The sequence below is a fragment of the Gracilinanus agilis genome, chromosome 4 (assembly GCF_016433145.1).
Source record: "Gracilinanus agilis isolate LMUSP501 chromosome 4, AgileGrace, whole genome shotgun sequence".
NCBI classification, from domain to species: Eukaryota; Metazoa; Chordata; class Mammalia; order Didelphimorphia; family Didelphidae; genus Gracilinanus; species Gracilinanus agilis.
This window is the reverse complement of record NC_058133.1, coordinates 60846155-60866848: the sequence shown is the minus strand read 5'-3', so window position 1 is coordinate 60866848 and position 20694 is coordinate 60846155. Positions and strand designations below refer to the sequence as shown.

At 35.5% G+C, this 20694-nt stretch overlaps 1 protein-coding gene across 1 annotated transcript in view; it reads right to left on the bottom strand.

Annotated features, from left to right (window-relative positions):
- POU2F1 (POU class 2 homeobox 1) overlaps positions 1 to 20694 on the bottom strand; it is a 115459-nt gene that overhangs the window by 70618 nt on the left and 24147 nt on the right. The window contains exon 3 of the mRNA XM_044676367.1: positions 5712 to 5812. Within this exon, the coding sequence (XP_044532302.1) occupies positions 5712 to 5812 (101 nt within the window). The remainder of the gene's footprint in view (positions 1 to 5711; positions 5813 to 20694) is intronic.

Below are 20694 nucleotides of genomic sequence, written 5' to 3'. Positions count from 1 at the left end.
TTATTATGAGATTTATAAGCATTTATTAGTAAAGAGAGAGAAAGAGAAGAAAAAAGATTTCAGCCTTTCTAATTTAAGGTAAAACCCCAATCCTCCATTGCAGTCAGCATTCTGCACTGCCACAGCTCACCAGAAATTGCAAGATGAGATAAGGTAAGAACTCAGCAATGTTGCCATAGTTCAACCAATGTTTCCAGAATGTAGGCACTGCCACTGATGCTGACTACACTGGGATGTTGGCTCTGTGACTCTTATGTTGAGTCTTTCCAAGAAATGGTTCTTCTATGCCTATGTTTGCAGGGTTTTTAGTACAAATGACTGCTATTTCTTGTCAAAGAATAGGTTGTTGTTGGTTTTTTTTGGGGGTGGGGGCAGGGAGATGGGACAATAATTGATTGTCATATGCTCTCTCAGATTCTAATATGATTACATTTATTCCATCAATTTGAAACATCTGTGAATCTCCTGTAATAAGCAATAATTTCTTTTCAACATAGGGATGCAATGCTTTTACAAATATTTAAACATTTTTGATTCAATTGTAATTGCTCATAATGTTAGAGCACAATTATTTATCTTATCCTTATCTTGCTTAATTTAGGTTATTAGGTATAATATTTTTTAAAAAGAGACAGATACAATGTCTTACTTTTTAGGTATTGAAAATAATTTCTGTAAAACTAATTTAAATATGCAAACAGATCTATACTCTCATCAATATGGGCATTCCCTCCAATAATGCAGATTACAACCCACCTATGTGTGCACATCTTTGAGATTCTTGTTTAGGTGCTTTCATAAGTTTTACCATTGACCTCTCCTAGGTAATTTCCCTCCATTTATTTCAAAATCTCTGACCTGGGTCCATACCTTCCCACTCGTCTGGTTGCCAATTGTCCTAAGAAGCTATGGCAAGATGAGTGGTTTTTCTAAGAATCAAATTCCTACAGATTCCCACAATAAAGTCCTCATCTCCCAATAAAAGAATCTCTTTATTCCTATAGAAGTATGTTAGTGGTCCCATTTCCCCAATTCCACCAAAAAAAGATTTCCATTCCTTTTTTAATCCTTCTTTTTGCCTATTTGTCCATGACCATATAGGTTTCCTTTTTCCTGGCAGACTACAGGAGTGATTTTCTCTTTATTGTTAGCCTCTGATTTCATTAAGACTCTATTATAAATTCTCTTCTAACTTATTCCCACCCCTCCATGTGCCTTTACATTCTGTGCTTTAGTCCTTCCAAAAAACACCCAAAGGCAAGTTGTTGTGAAGTTTAGTCCCTGATGGGTGAGGCCTGTTTCTCCATCAATTTTATTTGACTTTTGCTTTCACTTATCTTCTCATTTCCATTTAGAAAGAAATATCTAAGTGGTCTCTCTATTTTTGTTGTTTGTGTTGTTTTTGGTGGTTATATTTGTTAATCCTTTTGCTATTTCTGTTGTTTGCAGTGACCGAGAAACAAATAATTTTCTCTAGTCTAGCTTTCCTTTAAAGAATATTTGGAATGCTGTTTGTTTTTTTAATTAAGCATCCAAAATTGAGACACTAATGCATTGCTGGTGGAGTTGTAAATTGATCCAAACATTCTAGAAGGCAATTTGGAACTATGCCCAAAGGGCTTTAAAAGACTGCCTGCCCTTTGATCCAGCCAAACCACTGCTGGGTTTATACCCCAAAGAGACAATAAGGAAAAAGACTCGTACAATGATATTTATAGCCACGCTCTTTGTGGTGGCAAAAAATTGGAAAATGAGGGAGTGTACATCAATCAGGGTATGGCTGAACAAACTGTGGTATCTGTTGGTGATGGAATATTATTGTGCTCAAAGGAATAATGAACTGGAGGAATTCCATGTGAACTGGAATGACCTCCAGGAATTGATGCAGAATGAAAGGAGCAGAACCAGGAGAACATTGTACACAGAGACAGATACACTGTGCTACAATAAAATGTAATGGACTTCTCTACTAGCAGCAATGCAATGGATCTAGGACAATTCAGAGGGACCTATAACGCTATCCACATCCAGAGAAAGAACTGTGGGAGTAGAAACACAGAAGAAAAACATTCGCTTGATCATATGGTTCAATGGAGACGTTGACTCTAAATGATCACCCTAGTACAAATATGAATAATATGGAAATAGATCTTGATCAAATGACATATGTAAAGCCCAGTGGAATTGCTCATTGGCTATGGGGGTGGGGGTGGGAGGAGAGGAGAGAAAGAACATGAATCATGGAATCATGGAAAAATATTCTAAATTAATTAAACTTTTTAAAAAAGAGAAAAAATAAATTAAGCATCCATTTAAAAAAAAGCAATTCTTTTGCATTCATGGTTAAGATCAAATTTGCAGGCTAGGTCACTCTGGGCTGTATTTTGAGCTCTTCTTTAATCTGCAGAACACAATTCTTCAATTCCTTCCTGTGACTTTTTGAGGATGCCTCATAGTCTTGTATTATTTGAATTTCCTGTACTTCATATTTGAAGATTTTTCTCATGGTGGGTTGAAAAAATTTTATGTCTTTCCATGGAACTCTTAAAACTCAACTACTATGTGTCTTGGAGTTTGTAGACTAGAGGTTTATTTTTTTGTTTTTTGTTTTCCTGGAGGCAATCTATGTATTTTAAAAATGTCTACTTTGTTGTCTATATTTGGAGGAGGTTCTGGGCAATTTTAAATATTATTTCTTACATTATGACGTTCAAGTATTTTTGACCTGTCATTTTCTTCTTGAACACATACCTATAATCTTTAAGTTGTTTCTACAGAGCATTTTGTTTTTGAGATCAGCATACTTCACTTATAAAGAGACTATATTTTCTTTTAACATTACTAATTTTTGCTTATCTTCTTTTAGACTATCCTTAACTTCTTTGTATTTGCATTCCAAATCAGTTATCCTCTCTTTGTTTCTTTGGTGAAACTTGCCACTGTGAATTCAAGTTTTTCTATTCTGCCAATTATTTTGCTGTATGAGCCATAAATTCTACTCTTACAATTCTCATTTCTCTTTTAAGACATTTAGGAACATCTTGGTGTGTGTTTCCATGTTCCCTTAGGGAATCCATAGGTTCCTCTGTCTCAGCAGGTGTTAATTCATTTTCCTTTTTTTTTTAAAATGCTTATTCATAGATGCCTGAATTCTTTTACTTAGTCTGAAGGCCATATTTCCTTCTGCTACTGATATCTTCCCTGTTGGTTTATCTGTTTATGCTCAAGGTCTTTGAATTTTATTCCTCTTGAGATCACTGATAATTTCAGTCTTTTTTCCTTATTTTTCCCTATTGCTTTCTGCCTCCCCACCCTTTGATGTGTCTTCCCTGGGGGCTGGATCTCAAAGAATCCCAGTCTTTGGAGGCTGCTGAATTTCATGTCTCACTGCTATACAGCAAAAATAGCAGTAAAATAGTGGTATTAAAATCAGTCTTTTTTTCCTTGGGAAACATGCTGTTATTAATGTTGACATGTAATTCCCAAAGACAATTCAGTCGGTTTTTCTGAGGAGGTTCAAAGAGATTAATTCTAAGTCCAGACTAGAACTTCAATTCTTAATATTTGATCCTATACTGCTCCTCTTAACTCCTGGCCTAACTTATTGCTCATCTACACTACGTGTTCTAGATATACATACTATTGGACATGTTTCATAGGCTGTCCAACAAAATAAATGAAATAATCTGGGCAACTCTTTATTCCCTTGATCTTTTCTCTGTGGAAAGCCAGGACAAACTCTTTTGAATGTTTATAGATGGCTTCTAGGAAGTTATGAAATGATGAAGGGCTTCATGTGACCATCACAGTATTACCTAATAGCATCTGGAGGACCTCATCATCTACAAAGATTCTCTCTCACTTGGGCTCTATGCTCAATTTCCTCCAAGTCCCTTTGCCAAGCATTTCTTTCTCATTTTCAAAGGCTTGGTATTTGTGATAAGAAGGTTAAGCATGTTTACTGCTGTTGTTTTAACTTTTAAGAAATTTTGAAGCAAGGATGGGAGATACTAAAAATAACTCAAATCTAAGCAGCTAGATAGTACAGTGATAAAAGTATTGGATTTGGATTCAGGAAGTCTTGAGTTCAAATCCTGATTCAGACACTTATACTAGCTAGGTGACCTTTGGGCATGTCATTTAATCTCCCTCTGCCTCACTTACTTCATCTGTAGAAGAGGAATAACAGCCTTCACAGTGTGGTAAAGATCAACTGAGATAACATGTAAAGTACTTTGCAAACATTATGTTAGTTATTATTAATACTTTTTCATAATAAAAAAACAAAAGGAATAGTGAGATCTGATATTCTTTCCATCTTTCATACAATTCTCCTAAGGTACAGATGTGGAACACTGCTGACATTTGTGAAAGCCTGCTTATTTTCTCTAGTGGTCTCATCCAGGATATTCTCAGTTCATGTTTAGATGACTCATAAAATTTTTGTATAGATTAGAGAGTAGACATATACAGGAGTCTGTCTATAGTTGTTGATATTTTCTTTGTCACATTATTTTGTTATTAATAAGGTCCAAGATTTTTCCATTCCCTTACCAGATTCAGATACCTTGAATATTGATCCTTCAATATTTTCACTTTTGTTAAATAGTTACATTGTATACTTGATAACATTCACTCCTAAAGCTATTGATATCCCTCCCCCTCCCTTTTTTTGGATAATTCTTAAACAGTAAAATTAATTTGCTACAAAGGGATTAAAATCCCTATTTCAAGATCTGTTACTTTCTGTATTTAATACTTTCATACATAGCACTCTATTTCTTTTGAAATTCTTAATTTCATTTGAATGAAATTGGGTCCATGGGCTATAAATTTTTTATTCCTTTTTTGTTTATAGTGAATTCAGTTTATTGTTATATTCAGTTTATTATTTTTAGTTATTCTATTTTTTCTCATTTTTTGATCATATTGGCTAAAGATGTCTATATTTGTTAGATTTTCAAACAATAAGCTTTTAGTTTTTAATCAATTCTATAGTGTTTTCCAATTTATCTATTTCTCTTCTAAATAATTCCTTATCTGCATTAATTTCAAGCTTATTTGTTAATTTTTTTATTTTAAAAATACTTATTCAGTTCACTAATTTTACTTCTATTATAATTTTTTCTCTAAGGTATGATTTAGCTGTATCACAGAAATATTGATGTTTGTTATTTCTATGACTTGCATTTTGATCCATTCATAATTCAGTTTTCATTCAGGTCTATATCTTTTCCCTGTATTATTTTCCATTTTTATTGCATTATGAAATGTCTTTTAAATATATACTGCTGATCTCCCTTTCCCTATTCTTAAGTAAGATTTATCCCTGAACTGCCTTATTCTAGGCACAAGTCTCTCTCCAATAAGATTCAGAGATGCATATAATGTGATACATACCTCCATGTAAAAGGATCTTTAGCTCATCTTGTTTGTTACCATAATGTTGGCAAATGAATATCAACATCTGAGGTCACATATATATATACTCAAAGCAAGAGAATTTTTTGCCTGCAGCTGTGAGATCTGTGGCCTAAAGAACTTACTAAATTATAGCTACCAACACAGTCACATCAATTTTAAAACACATGCTTCATATTATACTTTTGAAAAAGGAAAATTCAAAATTCTTAAATGTCTTCCTTATGTATTAATGTTGCTATACTCCCAGTTTTATCTTGAATTTTTCCCATTTAAGAAGAATGTTTTACCTGATGGAGGTGTCCAAGGAAGGCCTGAGCCTGAGCTGCAGAGATTGCTCCTCCAACAGGAACAGGCTGCTTCTGGAAGTCCAGGCCATTCGTTTGTGTACCTAGAAACAAAGAAAAGTAATTATATCTATTTCCTTTCCTTCTGGAATCCTTATACTCTCAATGTACTTCAGCAAATACCTTTGCCTCTTAGATATCACTACTTCAAATTCTTCCCACCTTCTGATATCAACAGAAATTGGGTTCCCTTATAGAAGATGCTACATCTGTGATCATCCTTAACTAGTACATCTTATTTCTTTCAAACCTCTCTATACTAGAGGAGTAGATGCACTTCTCACTGCCACATCATGACTGTCCTTATGAATTTATTTCCCTGAGCAACAGAAATGAATTTTTCAGTGAATCAGCAGCATCATACCAGGATGCAACATTCCTGTAATACTTATGGTACTGTAGCTCCCAATGTAAATCAAAGAAGGGATATATGTAAATCAATGGAAGTTACACAAAACAATGAATCTCTCTTTTAGGAGGTCAACTTCTTTCCCATCTTTATCCAGATCTTATAAAAGAATACAGGAGATTCTGGGAAGATGGCGGCTTAGGCCGAACAAATCTTAAAACTTCCACTCTTCCACACAGATATAGAAAACAATGAGCTTTGAGAAGAAAGAGGACTAAATCTAACAACAGGACAGAGCAGGGGGAATTCTACTGTTGGACAGCTCAAGAGGTACAGCCAAGAAAAAGGCTTGAATTCTTGAACTGTTGGGTCTGAGGGTATAGAAAAGGAATCCCAGGACCTCTCCCCCATGTGCTGTGCAGAGTCTCCAGTGGCCCCTGAAATCTCAGGGCAGGCAGGCGCACTGGTCTAGAGAGAGGGCCTTGCTGGTGCTGAACTTGGGAATTGAACACAGGCCCAGGAAGGTGACTGGAGGAGAAAGCCAGAGAAACACAGCAAAAACCCTCGAAATATGGCAGCTTAGATGGAGCAAACCTCAGACTGCCTGGCTTCATCACACCAAGATAGAGAACAAAGGGTTTCAAGAGGAAAGAAAACCAGATCAAACAGTAGGACAGAGCAGGAGGACCCTACCACTGGACAGCTCAGCGGAAAAAACTCCATCTTGTCCCCTGACTTCTTTTTTTTCCTCTTGAGGTTTTAGCCTCAGGGCACATTAAGCAATACAGACTAAATCTCTAATAATTAGAGAAATGCAAATCAAAACAACTCTGAGGTATCACCTCTCACCCAGCAGATTGGCTAAAATGATAGCAAGGGAGAGTAATGAATGTTGGAGGGGATAGGGCAAAATTGGGACATTAATGCACTGCTGGTGGAGTTGTGAATTGATCCAACTATTCTGGATGGCAATTTGGAACTATGCCCAAAGACTAAGTCTAGACTTTAGACTTTAGACTAAAGTCTAAAAGACTGCCTGCCCTTTGATCCAGCCATTCCATTGCTGGGTTTGTACCCCAAAGAGATCATAGGGAAAAAGACATGTATAAAAATATTTATAGCCTGCTCTTTGTGGTGTCAAAAAACTGGAAAATGAGGGTCAATTGGGGAATGGCTGAACAAACTGTGACATATGCTGGTGATGGAATATTATTGTGCTCAAAGGAATAATAAATTGGAGGAATTCCATGTGAACTGGAATGTCCTCCAGGAACTGATGTAAAGTGAAAGGAGCAGAACCAGGAGAACATTATACACAGAGAGGGAAAAACTGTGGTAAAATTGAAAGTAACGGACTTCTGTACTAGCAGCAATGCAACGACCCAGGACAATTCTGAGGGATTTATGGAAAAGAATACTACCCACATTCAGAGGAAGAACTGCTTGAACACATGGGTTGATGCGGACATGATCTGGGATGTAGACTCTAAACATCCACACCCTAGAACAATTATCAATAATATGAAAAAGGTCTTGATCGATGACATATGAAGAAACCAGTGGAAATGCACGTTGGCTACATGGGGGTGAGGGGGTGGAGGAGGGTAGGGGGTGGAGGAGAGATTAAGAACATGAATCATGTAACCATGAAAAAATTTTCTAAAAAATAAAAATTAAAAGTAGTAAAAAATAAAATAAAATATCCATTTAAAAAATAAAAGAAAAGAGTACAATCTCATTAAACTGGGTACCTTGCTTTTCCGTTCTTTCCCCCTCTATATTGTGGCTTAAAAAAAAAAAAAAAGATGTGGGGGAATAGAATTTAAACTATGAAAATCCTTGTAACTCTGAAAATGCAGCAGTATACCTTTTAATTAAGTTTGTTTTGAATGCTAGGGAAAAAATTCTCACCAAAAGAGCAATGAAGTTGAAGGATCCCTTATTTTACTCAAAAGAGGATCAATCATTCATTAGTTTCTCTCTTAAGATTTACTCATTTAAGTAATCTATGCCAGAGCAGCTTCCAGGTCATTTTTCTGGTCTTTCCTTGATCCTTTTAGTATCTGGTTCACCTAGCTAAATTATGCTAAGCCAAATCAGGAAGTCAGAAGAACAGGGGGAGGGCGGGAGGTGGGGAAGAGAAAGAGAGAGAGAGAGAGTGTTTGGCCCCACACCTTTGATCCTCACAACTGTGGAAAGTAGGTATTATTAATAGCATCCCCATTTCATAGATGGGGAAACTGAGGCAATTAAACTGAGGGTTAAATGAATTGCCCAGGGTCCTATAGCTAGGAAGTACCCAAGGCTAGATTTGAACTCGGGTCTTTCTGACTCCAAGCCTAGTATTCTGTCCCTAAGGCAGTTACTTGCTCTTGACAGCAATATGGATGTTTGGAAGGGAAGAAGTATTGAAGGGAAAGAATATGAGTTCAGTGTTGAGTCTAAAGAAATCTAGATCAAGTATAGGAATATAGGAAATTTAGTTCGAAATATTGGCAGTTGGAGATGTAAAAAAATGGAGATCGACATTTAGGGCTGCATAGGTAGATTTGAGAGTCTTTAGCATTAAGATGATAACTGACTGCATGGGAGCTAGTGAGATCACCAAGTGAAATAATGCAGAGGGAGAAGAGGTCTGAAGACAGAATCCCGTGGGATATAAGAATAGATATCAGACTGCAGGGTAAAGAAGAGATGAGAAAGAAGATTTATACTGTAGTCTTCAAAGTGAGCTCTAAAAGCTGCCTAAAATCAATGAAGTATGAGATATTTATCAGTAAGATTCAATGCAATAACTATAGTATGAGCATGAGTTTAGGAAGAACATGGGTGCTTTATTTCAGTTTTTAAAGAAGAACTAAGATAAACAAGATAAAAACAGAACAGAAACAAATACATAAAAATTAATTTTAACTTTATGTACTTGTGAAGTGAATGGCAATCTATGATATTTCAGAATGCGCCAAAGAAGAGAATCATCATAAGTTTAAAGACCTGAAGAGGCTATTAAGAGAAGGTTGTAGAACATTACAGCCAAAACTTTCTGTGTCTGCGTGTCTTTGTTCTCGCCTTATGTTCTCTTTCCATTAGTCCTTAACCCGTAACCCATTTTCACTCAGTCCTTGGTTCCCCTTTCTGAGTGTCCAACCCACTAGGAATCTTCGTGGAGTCGGTGGACGACTTCAACAATTAAAAGGATGTGGATGCAAAATTACTTTTGTGGCTTTAAATCTGTTACAAAGAATTAACTAGGATCCACAACAGGCTAAGAAGTTGGTGATGTAACTGGAACAATGTTTGGGAGTGAATATTATTGTCATGTGTTAGACACTTGCCAGGGGGTTGGTGTTCATCATCTTTCCCTAGGCGGGCAGGACGCTAGCAGCTGACCAATCTAGGGAGACAGTTTTAGATTGCTAATTCTTCCTAATGTGTTTACAACTCAAAATCCCATTTCAGGACCAGTTTATCTCTGTGTTTTTTTTAATCTTATTTTTATTTGTTATATTACTCAAATTTGCACACAAACATATATGTACACATTTCTATTTCCCTTCTACTCTAAGCAGTTATTCCTTGTAATAATTTTTATTGCCAATAATAACACATGGTATTTTTTACACGATACTTCAAGGTTTGCAAAGCAGTTTACAAATATTTTCTCATTTTTATTCTCACAACATCCCTGCGAGATAGGTGCTATTACTGTCCCTAGGTATCATTCAGTTAGCATGTCTACGGCTGTGGGAATAGAATAAAGGAGGAGGCTTCCAGAAATACTCAGTAGCTGACTTGATATCAGTGGGGAAGAATTGGGTGCATGTGGGAGTGGAAGGATACAAACACATATTATTTAAGGGGACTCCAATGGGATTTTCAGCTTGAGTCAGGAAGTTTATATATGTGCATCTGATACCATAGGGACCATGATTTTTCCAAGAGTAGGGGAAGATGATCAGAAAACTTAAAATCAGGAGAGAAGAACAGTGGTCTTAGAAGACAAAGCATTGTTACTGAAAACTCTAGTCCTATCATACTTGACATTTAGTTTATCCAGAAGATTTTTAACTGGACATCTGAAAATTAACATCTGAAAAAAACATCAAGAATTTACTATCATCACAATTTTCTAATTGGTTACAACTTAATTTTAAAAATTTCAAATCTAGCTTGGGAGAAAATTCTAATATTCTTTCCACTATGAAAACAAGCATTTCCATTTAAATTCTTGAGCCCTAAAATATACCACTCACCAGCACAGAGTCCTCTGACTGTATTTCCCTATGTTGTTCCAATGTTTGCTATTTATGCAATGACTTGATGCTGAGAAAACCTCTTAATAATGGAAAAAGTGATATTTTCTGCCAAAGGTTACTTGTGCTCTGATCTCATGTCTCTCTACTTGAATAAGGGAATCTCCTATCACATTACCAGTAAGTGGGCATCTGGTATTAACCTGAAGGGGACCCATTCCTTTTTGGAGGTATTAAGATATTTCCCCTTCCAGTAAATCTAAATTCACACTGGTGTTTCCAGTTCTGTCCTTTGCAGCCAAGAAGAACCAGTCTACCTTACATACAGACACTTAAAAGACAGCTACCATGTTTCTCCCTTCTAGTCTGTCCCTCTCAAAAGTCTTCTCTTTTCAAAAGTAAACATCCTCCCTTCCTTTTAACTGCTCATTATATGGAAGGGAAGATCTACTTCTTCTTAGCACCACCACCAGGTAGTAGTGCTCAGTGCTTTATAGATCTTATGTCATCTGGTATATGACAGGACCTCATGGTTCTTCATAACTATCTCTCTTCTGGATGATGCTTATTTGCTTCCTAAACTGTGGTATCTTGAACTGAGTAGGGTAGATTGTTCATAATATCTCTCTTAATGTAGCTTAAAATTGTATCAGTTTTTCTGTCTGTCAGATCTTGTTGTAGACTTATAGCAAGCTTCTTGGTCTACTACAACACCTCTCCATCCTGCCCCGATCTTTTGCAGAAGATCTGTCCATTGTGAAATTAATTTTTTTGAACCCACATGTAAGAATTTAAGTTTGTCCTAACTAAATTCATTTTTTATGGCTCAATGCCAGGATTTTGAAACTTATGTATATCCTGTCATCCACGTGTATTGTTACCTAGCTTTCTTGGATTTTGTTTCATCTACAAACTGATAAGCCTTCCATTTATGTCCTTATCCAAGTAACTGACAAAACTGCAGCATAGTTCAAGGCCCCTGAATTATGTACTTTTCTATAAGAATTTTGGAGATAAAACTCATCAAAGTAGAGAATTAAAAGGGAGGGGGGGTTAGGAAAGGTATAAAAAAAATCACTCAAATAATGATTTTCAAAAAAGTAGCAATAGCTTTTAAGTTAAAAAATGAGAAAAAGGTTAGAAATGAGCAAATAGCAAGGAAAACAAATAAACAAAAAAACTAAAGCCACCAAGAAAAATATAAATTGGTCTCAAGCCCAAAAAGAATTACTGGAGGAGCTCACAAAGGATTTTAAAAATCACATGAAAGAGAAGAAAAATTATGAAAAGAAATGAGAGCGATACTGGCAAACTGTGGGAAAAAAAATGACAACTTGGTAAATGACGCATAGAAAAAGTACTGAAGAAAATTTAAAAAAAAAAACAACAATAGGTCAGTTAGTAAATGAAGCACAAAAATCCACTGAAGAGAAGAAAAGTCTGAATGGAAAAGTAGGTAGGCAGTTCAGTGGATATAAAGCCAGGCCTAGAGATGAGAGGTCCTGGGTTTGAATCTGGCCTCAGACATAGTTATAGGACAGCTAACTCCAATTCCCCAGGCATTACTGCTCTTCTGCTTTGCAATCTATACTTAGTTGAGAAAGGATATATTGTAAAGCCCTCCAGATGTTCCTCTTTGTAGAAGTCATTGTGTTGATTGTTTTAAGCCTTGGGACACTATAGAACCTCCTAAGATCTCTAATCACTCAAAGGAATTTGTCTTTTCCATCCATTCAGGTAAAACCAAATGGATGAAGAATTTTATCATACATTTCTATGAACTGTCTACTCGAGCCTATACAAAGTAGGTATATCTGAGACAGACTGTACAGATGGAGAATCATTTAAGTCATGGCAGGTGCACATCTTGTATGTAATGAATGCTTAATTAATGAATTGAACTATGAAAATTGCATTTGCCTAAAATCAACAAAGCATGAGTTGTTCATTAGTGAAAGTCACTGAAGAAAAATAAAACACATCCAAAACATTAAATTTCCTATCTTTTTTCTCCTTCCCAACCTGATCTTTATGCTTTGAAGGCATGAGAGCCCATCACTTATATGTCTCAGAAACCCTAGATTCTTTCAACACTTAGCTCAACTATCACATCTTACATGAGGAATTTCCTTATCTGTCCAAATGCTAGTGTCTCCCTTCATCTGTATTTTCTTTACAGGTGTACATGTTATTTTCCCAAAACAAATATAAGAACTCTGAGAATAAAATATTTTTATCTTTGGGTCCCGAGATTCTGGCACAGAGAAGACTCCTAATAAATGTTTGTTGATTGACTAATAACATACATAAAACATATACATGATAACAATAATGACAATAAAGTGTTCAGTTATAATGTGCTAATTATGTTGCAATTATTGCCTCATTTGATGCTCACAACTCTGTGAGGTAGGTGTTAAATGCAAATTAACTCAAAAGCTATATAATTCATAAAGCTTAAGATACATAAACCATGTATTGTACTATACTGGCTGTGATCTTGGGTCACTCTCTTATCACTTTATGATTACTTTCGTATCAGGCTACCTTGATTTTATAATACTGGGGTTTAAATACTATTCACATTGACATCCAAAAAAATTTAAAAGAACCTTATAAATAACAAACAAATCTGGCCATATCAACTAGCCAGAATAATAAGTGTTTCACAATGTATTTCCACCAGTAAGATTAATGAGTTCCTATCTGGCTAGACTTTGGATGAAAAGCAATAAATGTCAGGAAAATTTTAAACTATGGAAACTAAGGCAGATAGATTTTGAACTTTTAAGAGAACATATAAGAAATAGTGTTAGAGTAAGAAATGGACTTAGAAAGACCAACATCCTCTCTCTATAGTACACAATAAAATCAAAATGGATATACAATCTGAATATTAAAGACCATATCATAAAAAAATGGCAGTGATGGGTAACCTTTTGAGCTTGGTGTGTCAAAATTCACCAAAAAACCAAGCATAACTCGGGTGGTGTGTCACTTTGAGAAAAAAACACGATAATTTTGCAATATTTATAAACAACAAAAATGTATAATTGTATTATATAACTGTATTTAATAAACCAAAAATTAATTATTTAACTTACCTGCTTAGTGACTTCTTTGTTCATTTGTCAGTCAGTTTCTTTTGTTGGTCTTGATATTATTTAACTTGTGTGGGGTGCAGAGAACTAAGATAAGGGAAGGGGAGGGGGAAATCTTTAACTAACCTGCCTTTTAGTGACTTTTTTGTTGCTGAATTTCATTGGCTAATGAAAATTCATTTAGCCTCTAAATCTTCAATTGAAGGTTGGTATTTTGTACACTTCAAGCCAAAGCAAGCACTACTAACTTCATCTGTCAATATGTTTCATTTGTTGGTTTTGATATTAACACTGAGAATAAGGTCTCACAAAAGTATGTAGAGAGAAAAATTGTGAGTAAAGTCATTGCTATATTTTTCAGGGTACAAAAAGTGTCTGGTAATCAGTTACAGGCATTCCAAATTTCCTGTTTGTAGTGGCACTCCTCTTGATTCTCCAAGAGGCACCTTTCCAGATTCTTAAGCTCTGATCTCAAGTCAACAAACACCTGAGTCTAGATGCTGTCTTGAAATTCTGCAAATTCCATCTCCAAATCATCAATTTGCATCCATTGGAAACCATTTAATTCCAAACTACTGTAGACTACTATATCGGGAAACATAAATTATTTTCATGGTCTGTTCTAGGCTTCTAAATTGATTAAATCCATCACTGAACTGGTCAAGTAACTAGTCTAAAACATGCTGGTATTTTATATGCAAGGGTTCCATTTCATTTTGTACAGTTGCACTGGCTTTCTCAAAATACTTTGTTACTTGAGGAAAATACTTTTAAGTTTTAGTTTTTACATCTTGCTTAAAAATTTTAAGTTTACTTTCAAAAGTATCCAAACATAACATCAATAGTTTTGCCAAAACCTTGTAACTTTAAATTCGGTTTATTAATATGAACAGAGAAATCTGTAAAAAAAACATCAGGGTGTTGACCCAGTTATCATCATTGAGCTGAGGAAAGTTTCCCAGATCCTTATCCTCAAGAAATACCTTAATTTTTTCAAAGCACTCCACAAAGCGCTCAAGAACTTTGTCTTGTCTCAACCATCTTACATTATTGTACATCAGCGGTCCACTGTAAGTGGAATCAACCTCCAGTAAAAGTGCAAAAAATTCTCACTTGTGGAGGGGGCAAGCAGCTATTAAATTAAATATTTTTGTAACAACTGACATTAAGTCATTTAAGTCGGTGACTCTTGCCTTGGCACATAAAGCCTCCTGATGGATAATATAATGAAAAGGCACAATTAGATGTCCCATAACTTCTGTAAACACTATGACAAATTCAATTTTTTTCCCCAACATGTTTGGTGCCCCATCTGTCTTCACTGTCACAACTGTAGAGATATCAATGCTTAAGTCACAGAATGTTTGTATAACAACTTTACATATTTCGCTTCCTGATGTACTTGTTGGCACTGATACTAACTTTATCAACTCTTCTCTCCTTGGGAGACCATCAGAATATAGACCAATAATGGCTAACTGAGCATGTGATGTAACATCAGTAGTTTTATCAAGAAAGATCGAAAAATATTTACAATTACTTATGTCTCTCTTTAATTGATGTTGTACATTTGTGTTTAGTTTCATTTGGTCTTTTATGATATTTCTACTGAGTGGTAACTCAGATATTCTCTTAATAACTGCATCTTTATTCTGCATATTGTGAAATAAAAACTGGTGCACATCTTAGGAGAGTTTCTTTAATAAATTTTCCCTCACTGAGTGCTTTTCCATGCTGAGCTATGGAGTAAGCAATGCTCAAACATGCAGATGTTAAATTTGTAGAACCTTTTACAAATTTAAGGATGGAATTAGATTGGCTCTTATAAAAGTGTTGCTGCCTGGAAATGTATTCCTTCCTTTCATCCTTCCTTTTTTTTTTTCAAGAGCTGGGAATGATTAGTTTCAAAATGTCTATTTATATTCCATGTTCTGCTTACTACCATTTCAGTATGTAGAATGCAAAATGATCTGCCATTTTTTTCTATAATGCCATACGTCTCAGTCCATGTCTCTTGAAAAGGTCAGCTACTGTTACTACCACTTCCTTTATTTAACCTTGGTTTTTTTTTTTATTTTGGGGGTTCTCCATCAGGGAGGCAGTGATAGAAGATAGAATTATAAATTGCCTGTTAGCCCTGAAGGCAATTAGGGGTTAACTAGGCTAACTGACCACAAGATGGCACATGTAACTGTCTTTTAGGAAAGGGCAGGGTTAATAAAGATGCACAACAGTAATAGTGATGAAATGGAGTCTGCACTATGCTGTAAGATGGCATTCCTTATGTAAATTAAGATGGCTGCCACTATTTCTAACAGTGGGAAATCGCACCCATTGCACAGGCCCTCGCGTCTCCCAGCCTCCCCCTCACTTATCTCAGTAATGATGGTCAATTAGAAATCCACGAAACCCCAGAACAGTAGACTGGATGATAGTTGCTGTGGTTATGTGGTTACTGGCAATGGCAATCACAGGGCCCCCAGACAGGCATCCCCCACAGCATTCCTCTGCTCCCTGTTCCACTGGCCAGAAGTGAGGTCAAAGGTCCTCTCACGGCCCAGAAGTTGTAGAACTAGATGCTCTGTGCCGGAGTTCTGTTGTTTTGGCCTATAGACCTCCACAACAGAGTGTCTACACTACACTACAGCAAATGTTTCATCCTAGACATGCTATTTCAAACAGTACTACCCCCTGAGATTGGTGAGAGAAAATCTGCAAGTTTTAAAGTCCATCAAAGTCAAACTTCTGAAGTTAGCTTAATATATACGGTTATGGTAAGATTTACCAAAAATGATCTTATATTTTAAAAATGCTATAGAGAATAAATAACTACATATATGTTTAAAACTTTGAGTAGTTATTTTAACGAACTAAAAAACCTTAATAACAAGAACAAAAAAAAAAAAAACAAGGGTATGCAAACATATATAGAAAATGCTTAAAATATCTATTTCTGTTAAAAAATACTCAAATAGGAAGGGCAGAGCTAAGATAGCTATGGAGTAGCTGAAACTTTCTGAATCTCCTTCCAACTGAGCAATACAAAGCTTCTCAAAAGGTCAGAAATCATAATCAGACAAGTAAAGGGGTTCTCCCATGGGATGAAGTCTTAAAGGTAGACAGTGTTTGGAAATTTCCACACTATATTGAGGGGTGGGGAGGGAACTATACTTATCAAAGTGTGAACTGATTGCCCCTCCCCCACACCACCTCTATCATGCCAGAGTCAGAGTGAGGTTCCAGCAATCTCTAAATTCACTGAAACTGGCTGAGAATAACCCCTGTGGGCAGTGCAAGACCTAAGACTGAGGCTAAAGAGCACAGACCCTGGACAGCAAAAACCCTGAAATTCGGCAGAAGTGGGCCTGGGCCAGAGCATTGGCAGCAGGGATTAGAAAAATAGCCTCAGGGCAAAACACTGTAAAGTACACTACACAAAGAACTGCCTGGAATATACTACTAAGGCAAAGCCCCATGACACAGAAGCTAAGAAAGCAATGCGTCAACATGAAGGATCTTAAATTCACTAGTGGGGGGGGGGGGGGGGGGAAGGTTTTGATCCTGGATAATTTCTATGGAGAAAAAGTACAAAACTCAGAGGCAGTAACGGAGACTGACAAAAATGCAAATACATCTAAACTACCCCCCCCCAAAATGGAAATTGGTAATAAGCTCTCAAGGAACTTAAAAATTTCAAGAACCAAGTAAGAAAGATAGAAGAAAAAGGGAAGAAAAGTGGGGAAAAGAAATGAAAATAATTCAAAAAGAAAAACAACATCTTAAAAAACAAAATTGCCCAAATGGAAAAAGAGGCACAGAAATCAAATGAAGTTATAAGCAAATTGGAGACCAGAATTGACCTGCTGGAAGCCATGAAAAGAAGGATCAAACTGAAAAGGAAAATTATAAGATCATAGCTGAAAACCAGGCTTTAAAGACTAGAATTGAGCAAACAGAAGCTAATGATCTCATGATATAGGAAGAATTAATACAGCAAAGCCAAAAGAATGAAAAAATAGAAAGAAACATGAACTATCTCATTGAAAAGATAACTGACCTAGAAAAAAGATCTAGGAGACACACTATGAAAATTATTGGTCGACCTGAAAGCCTGGAAAAAAATAAAAGCCTTGACATCATATTACAAGAAACTATCCTGATATTCTTGAACAAGAGGGCAAAATAAGACACTGAAAGAGTCCATAGATCACCCTGTACATTAAATACTCGAGACAACCCCGAGGAATATAATAGCCAAATTCAAGAGTTTCCAAGTCAAGGAGAAAATATTGCAACCAGCCAGAGAGACAATTCATAATATTCAGGAAGGCAAGAGAATTAGGTCTACAAGCAAAAGTCACCAATCCATCAAAAATGACTACATACTTTAAGGGGAACATATGGACATTTAACAAAATAGAAGATTTCCAAGCATTCGTAAAGAAAAGACCAGAACTAAATGGGAAATTTGATGTCCAAATACAAAATTCAAAAGAACTATAAAAAGGTAAACATGAAAGAATGGTAGAAAATTTGAAGGGCTTCAATAAGGTTAAATTGATTATATTTTTACATGGAAAAATGATATCTATAACTGTTAAAATTATTTTTATTATCATAGTAGATAGAAGAATTATTCATAGGCAGAGGTTGTGATATTAAGTTGTTTAAGATGATATGTAAGAAAAAGTGTTGGTGGGGGGATAGAGGATGGCACTAAGAGAAACTTGAAGGAAGAAGAAAAATAGAATAAATTATATTATACCACATAAAGAAGTACATGGAGGGGCGGGGCGGAGAAGAATAGTATTATAAGAAGGAGAGGAAGAGAGTGGTAATAGATAATACATAAACCTTACTCTCAGTGGAATTAGTTCTGAGAGGAAAGAGCAAATCTATTGGGGTATTCTGTCTTACTCTACAGGGAAGTTGAGAGGTAAAAACAAAGGGAGGACTGAAGTGGGGAAATATTAAAAGGGAGAAGGGGGTGCAATTAAATGAGAGGAGAATAAGAAGAGAGGAGGTGGGAAGCAAAGTAAAATAAGGGTGGGATTAGGAGGACTGATTAAAAGCAAAGCACTCATGTAGAAGGAAATAGCGAAAGAAGAAAAGGCTGGACTAAAAGAGAAAATCAAAATGATGAGGAATACATAGGTGGCAATCATAACTCTGAATGTGAATAGGATGATCTTACCCATAAAATGGAAGCAGATAGCAGAGTGGATTAGAAACCAAAATCCTACCATATGCTGTCTACAAAAAACACACATGAGGCAGGTAGATACACAAGGGGTAAAGGTAAAAAGCTGGAGCAAAATCTATCAGGCATCAACTGAGAAAAAGAAAGCAGGAATCACAATCATGATATCTGATAAAGACAAAGTATGAATGAAATCTTAGAAAAAAATAGAGCTAATGGGGGAGGCTGGGTAACTAGATTGAGAGCCAGGCTTAGAGACAGGAGGTCTCTATACCCAGTATTGATTCTAAGTCAGAAGGCAAGGGTTAAAACAAACAAACAAAAAAAAAAAAACAGAATTAATAGACATATGGAGAAAAATAAATAGGGACAAAATGGAACATACCTTCTCCTCAGCAGCACATAGTACATTCACAAAGATTGACCATGTATTAGGGCAGTGATTCCCAAAGTAGGCACTATCTTCCCCTGGTGGGTGCTGCAGCGATCCAAGGGGGCGGTGGTGATGGCCACAGGTGTATTTATCTTTCCTATTAATCGCTATTAAAATTTAAAAAAACTAATATCCAGGGGACTAAGTAATATTTTTTCTGGAAAGGGGGCAGGAGGCCAAAAGTTTGGGAACCAATGTATTAGGGCATAAAAAATAGTGCAAACAAATCCAAAAAAGCAGAAATATTAAATACAACTTATTCAGATCACAATGCAATAAAAAATAATAATTAGTAAGGGCACATGGAGAGTCAAATAAAAAATTAATTGTAAATTAAATATATTCTCCAAAATTGTTTGGTTAAAGAACAAATCATAGAAACAATTCATGATTTCATTGAACAAAATGACAATGGGGAAACAACATATCAAAATCTATGGGAGACAGCGAAAAACAGTACTCAGGGGAAAATTTATATCCCTGAGTACAACATATAGCAGAGAAGGAAGAGGTCATAGAAGTGGGCATACAACTTAAAAAAACTAGAAAGAGAACAAATTAAAAATCCCCAGATAAAAACTGAATAGGAAATGCAAAAAAATCAAAGGAGAAATTAATAAAATTGAAAGTAAAAAAACTATTGAATTATTAACAGTATCAAAGAAGAAAGGGGTGATCTCATCTCTAATGATAAGGAAATTACAGTAATTATTAACAACTATTTTGCCCAATTATATCCACTTAACATGACAGTCTAGGTGAAATGGGTGAATATTTACAAAAATATAAATTGCTTAGATTAGCAAAAGAGGAAATAGAATACATAAACAATCCCATCTCAGAAAACAAAATTGAACAAGCCATCAAGGAGGTCTTAAGGAAAAAAATCCCTAGGGCCAGATGGATTCACAAGTGAATTCTATCAAACATTTAAAGAACAATTCATCTCAAGACTATATAAACCATTTGACAAAATAAGCAAAAAAGGAGTTTTACCAAATTCCTTATATGACACAAATATGTTACTGATTCCAAAGCCAGGCAGACCAAAAACAGAGAAAGAAAACTACCAAACAATCTCCCTAATGAAAACAGATGCAAAAAAATTAAATAGAATAATAGCAAAAAGACTCTAGGCAAGTGTTCATGAGGATTATTCACTATGATCAGGTGGGATTTATACCAGGAATGCAAGCATGGTTTAACTTTAGGAAAACCATTCATATAATTGAACATATTGGCAACCAAACCAACAGAAATCACATGATTATCTCAATAGATGCAGACAAAATACAACACTCATACCTATTGAAAACATTAGAAAGTATAGGAATGTATAATAAGCATTATTATTATTATTATTATTATTATTGCAAATATTATCTGTAATAGGGATAAGTTAGAAGCCTTCCCAATAAGATCAGGCGTGAAACAAGGATGCCCATTTATCACCTCTATTATTTAATATGGTACTAGAAACACTTGCAATAGCAATTAGAGAAGAAAAAGAAATTAAAGGGATTAAAATAGACAATGAGGAGACTAAACTATCACTCTTTGCAGATGATATGATGGTTTACTTAAAGAATC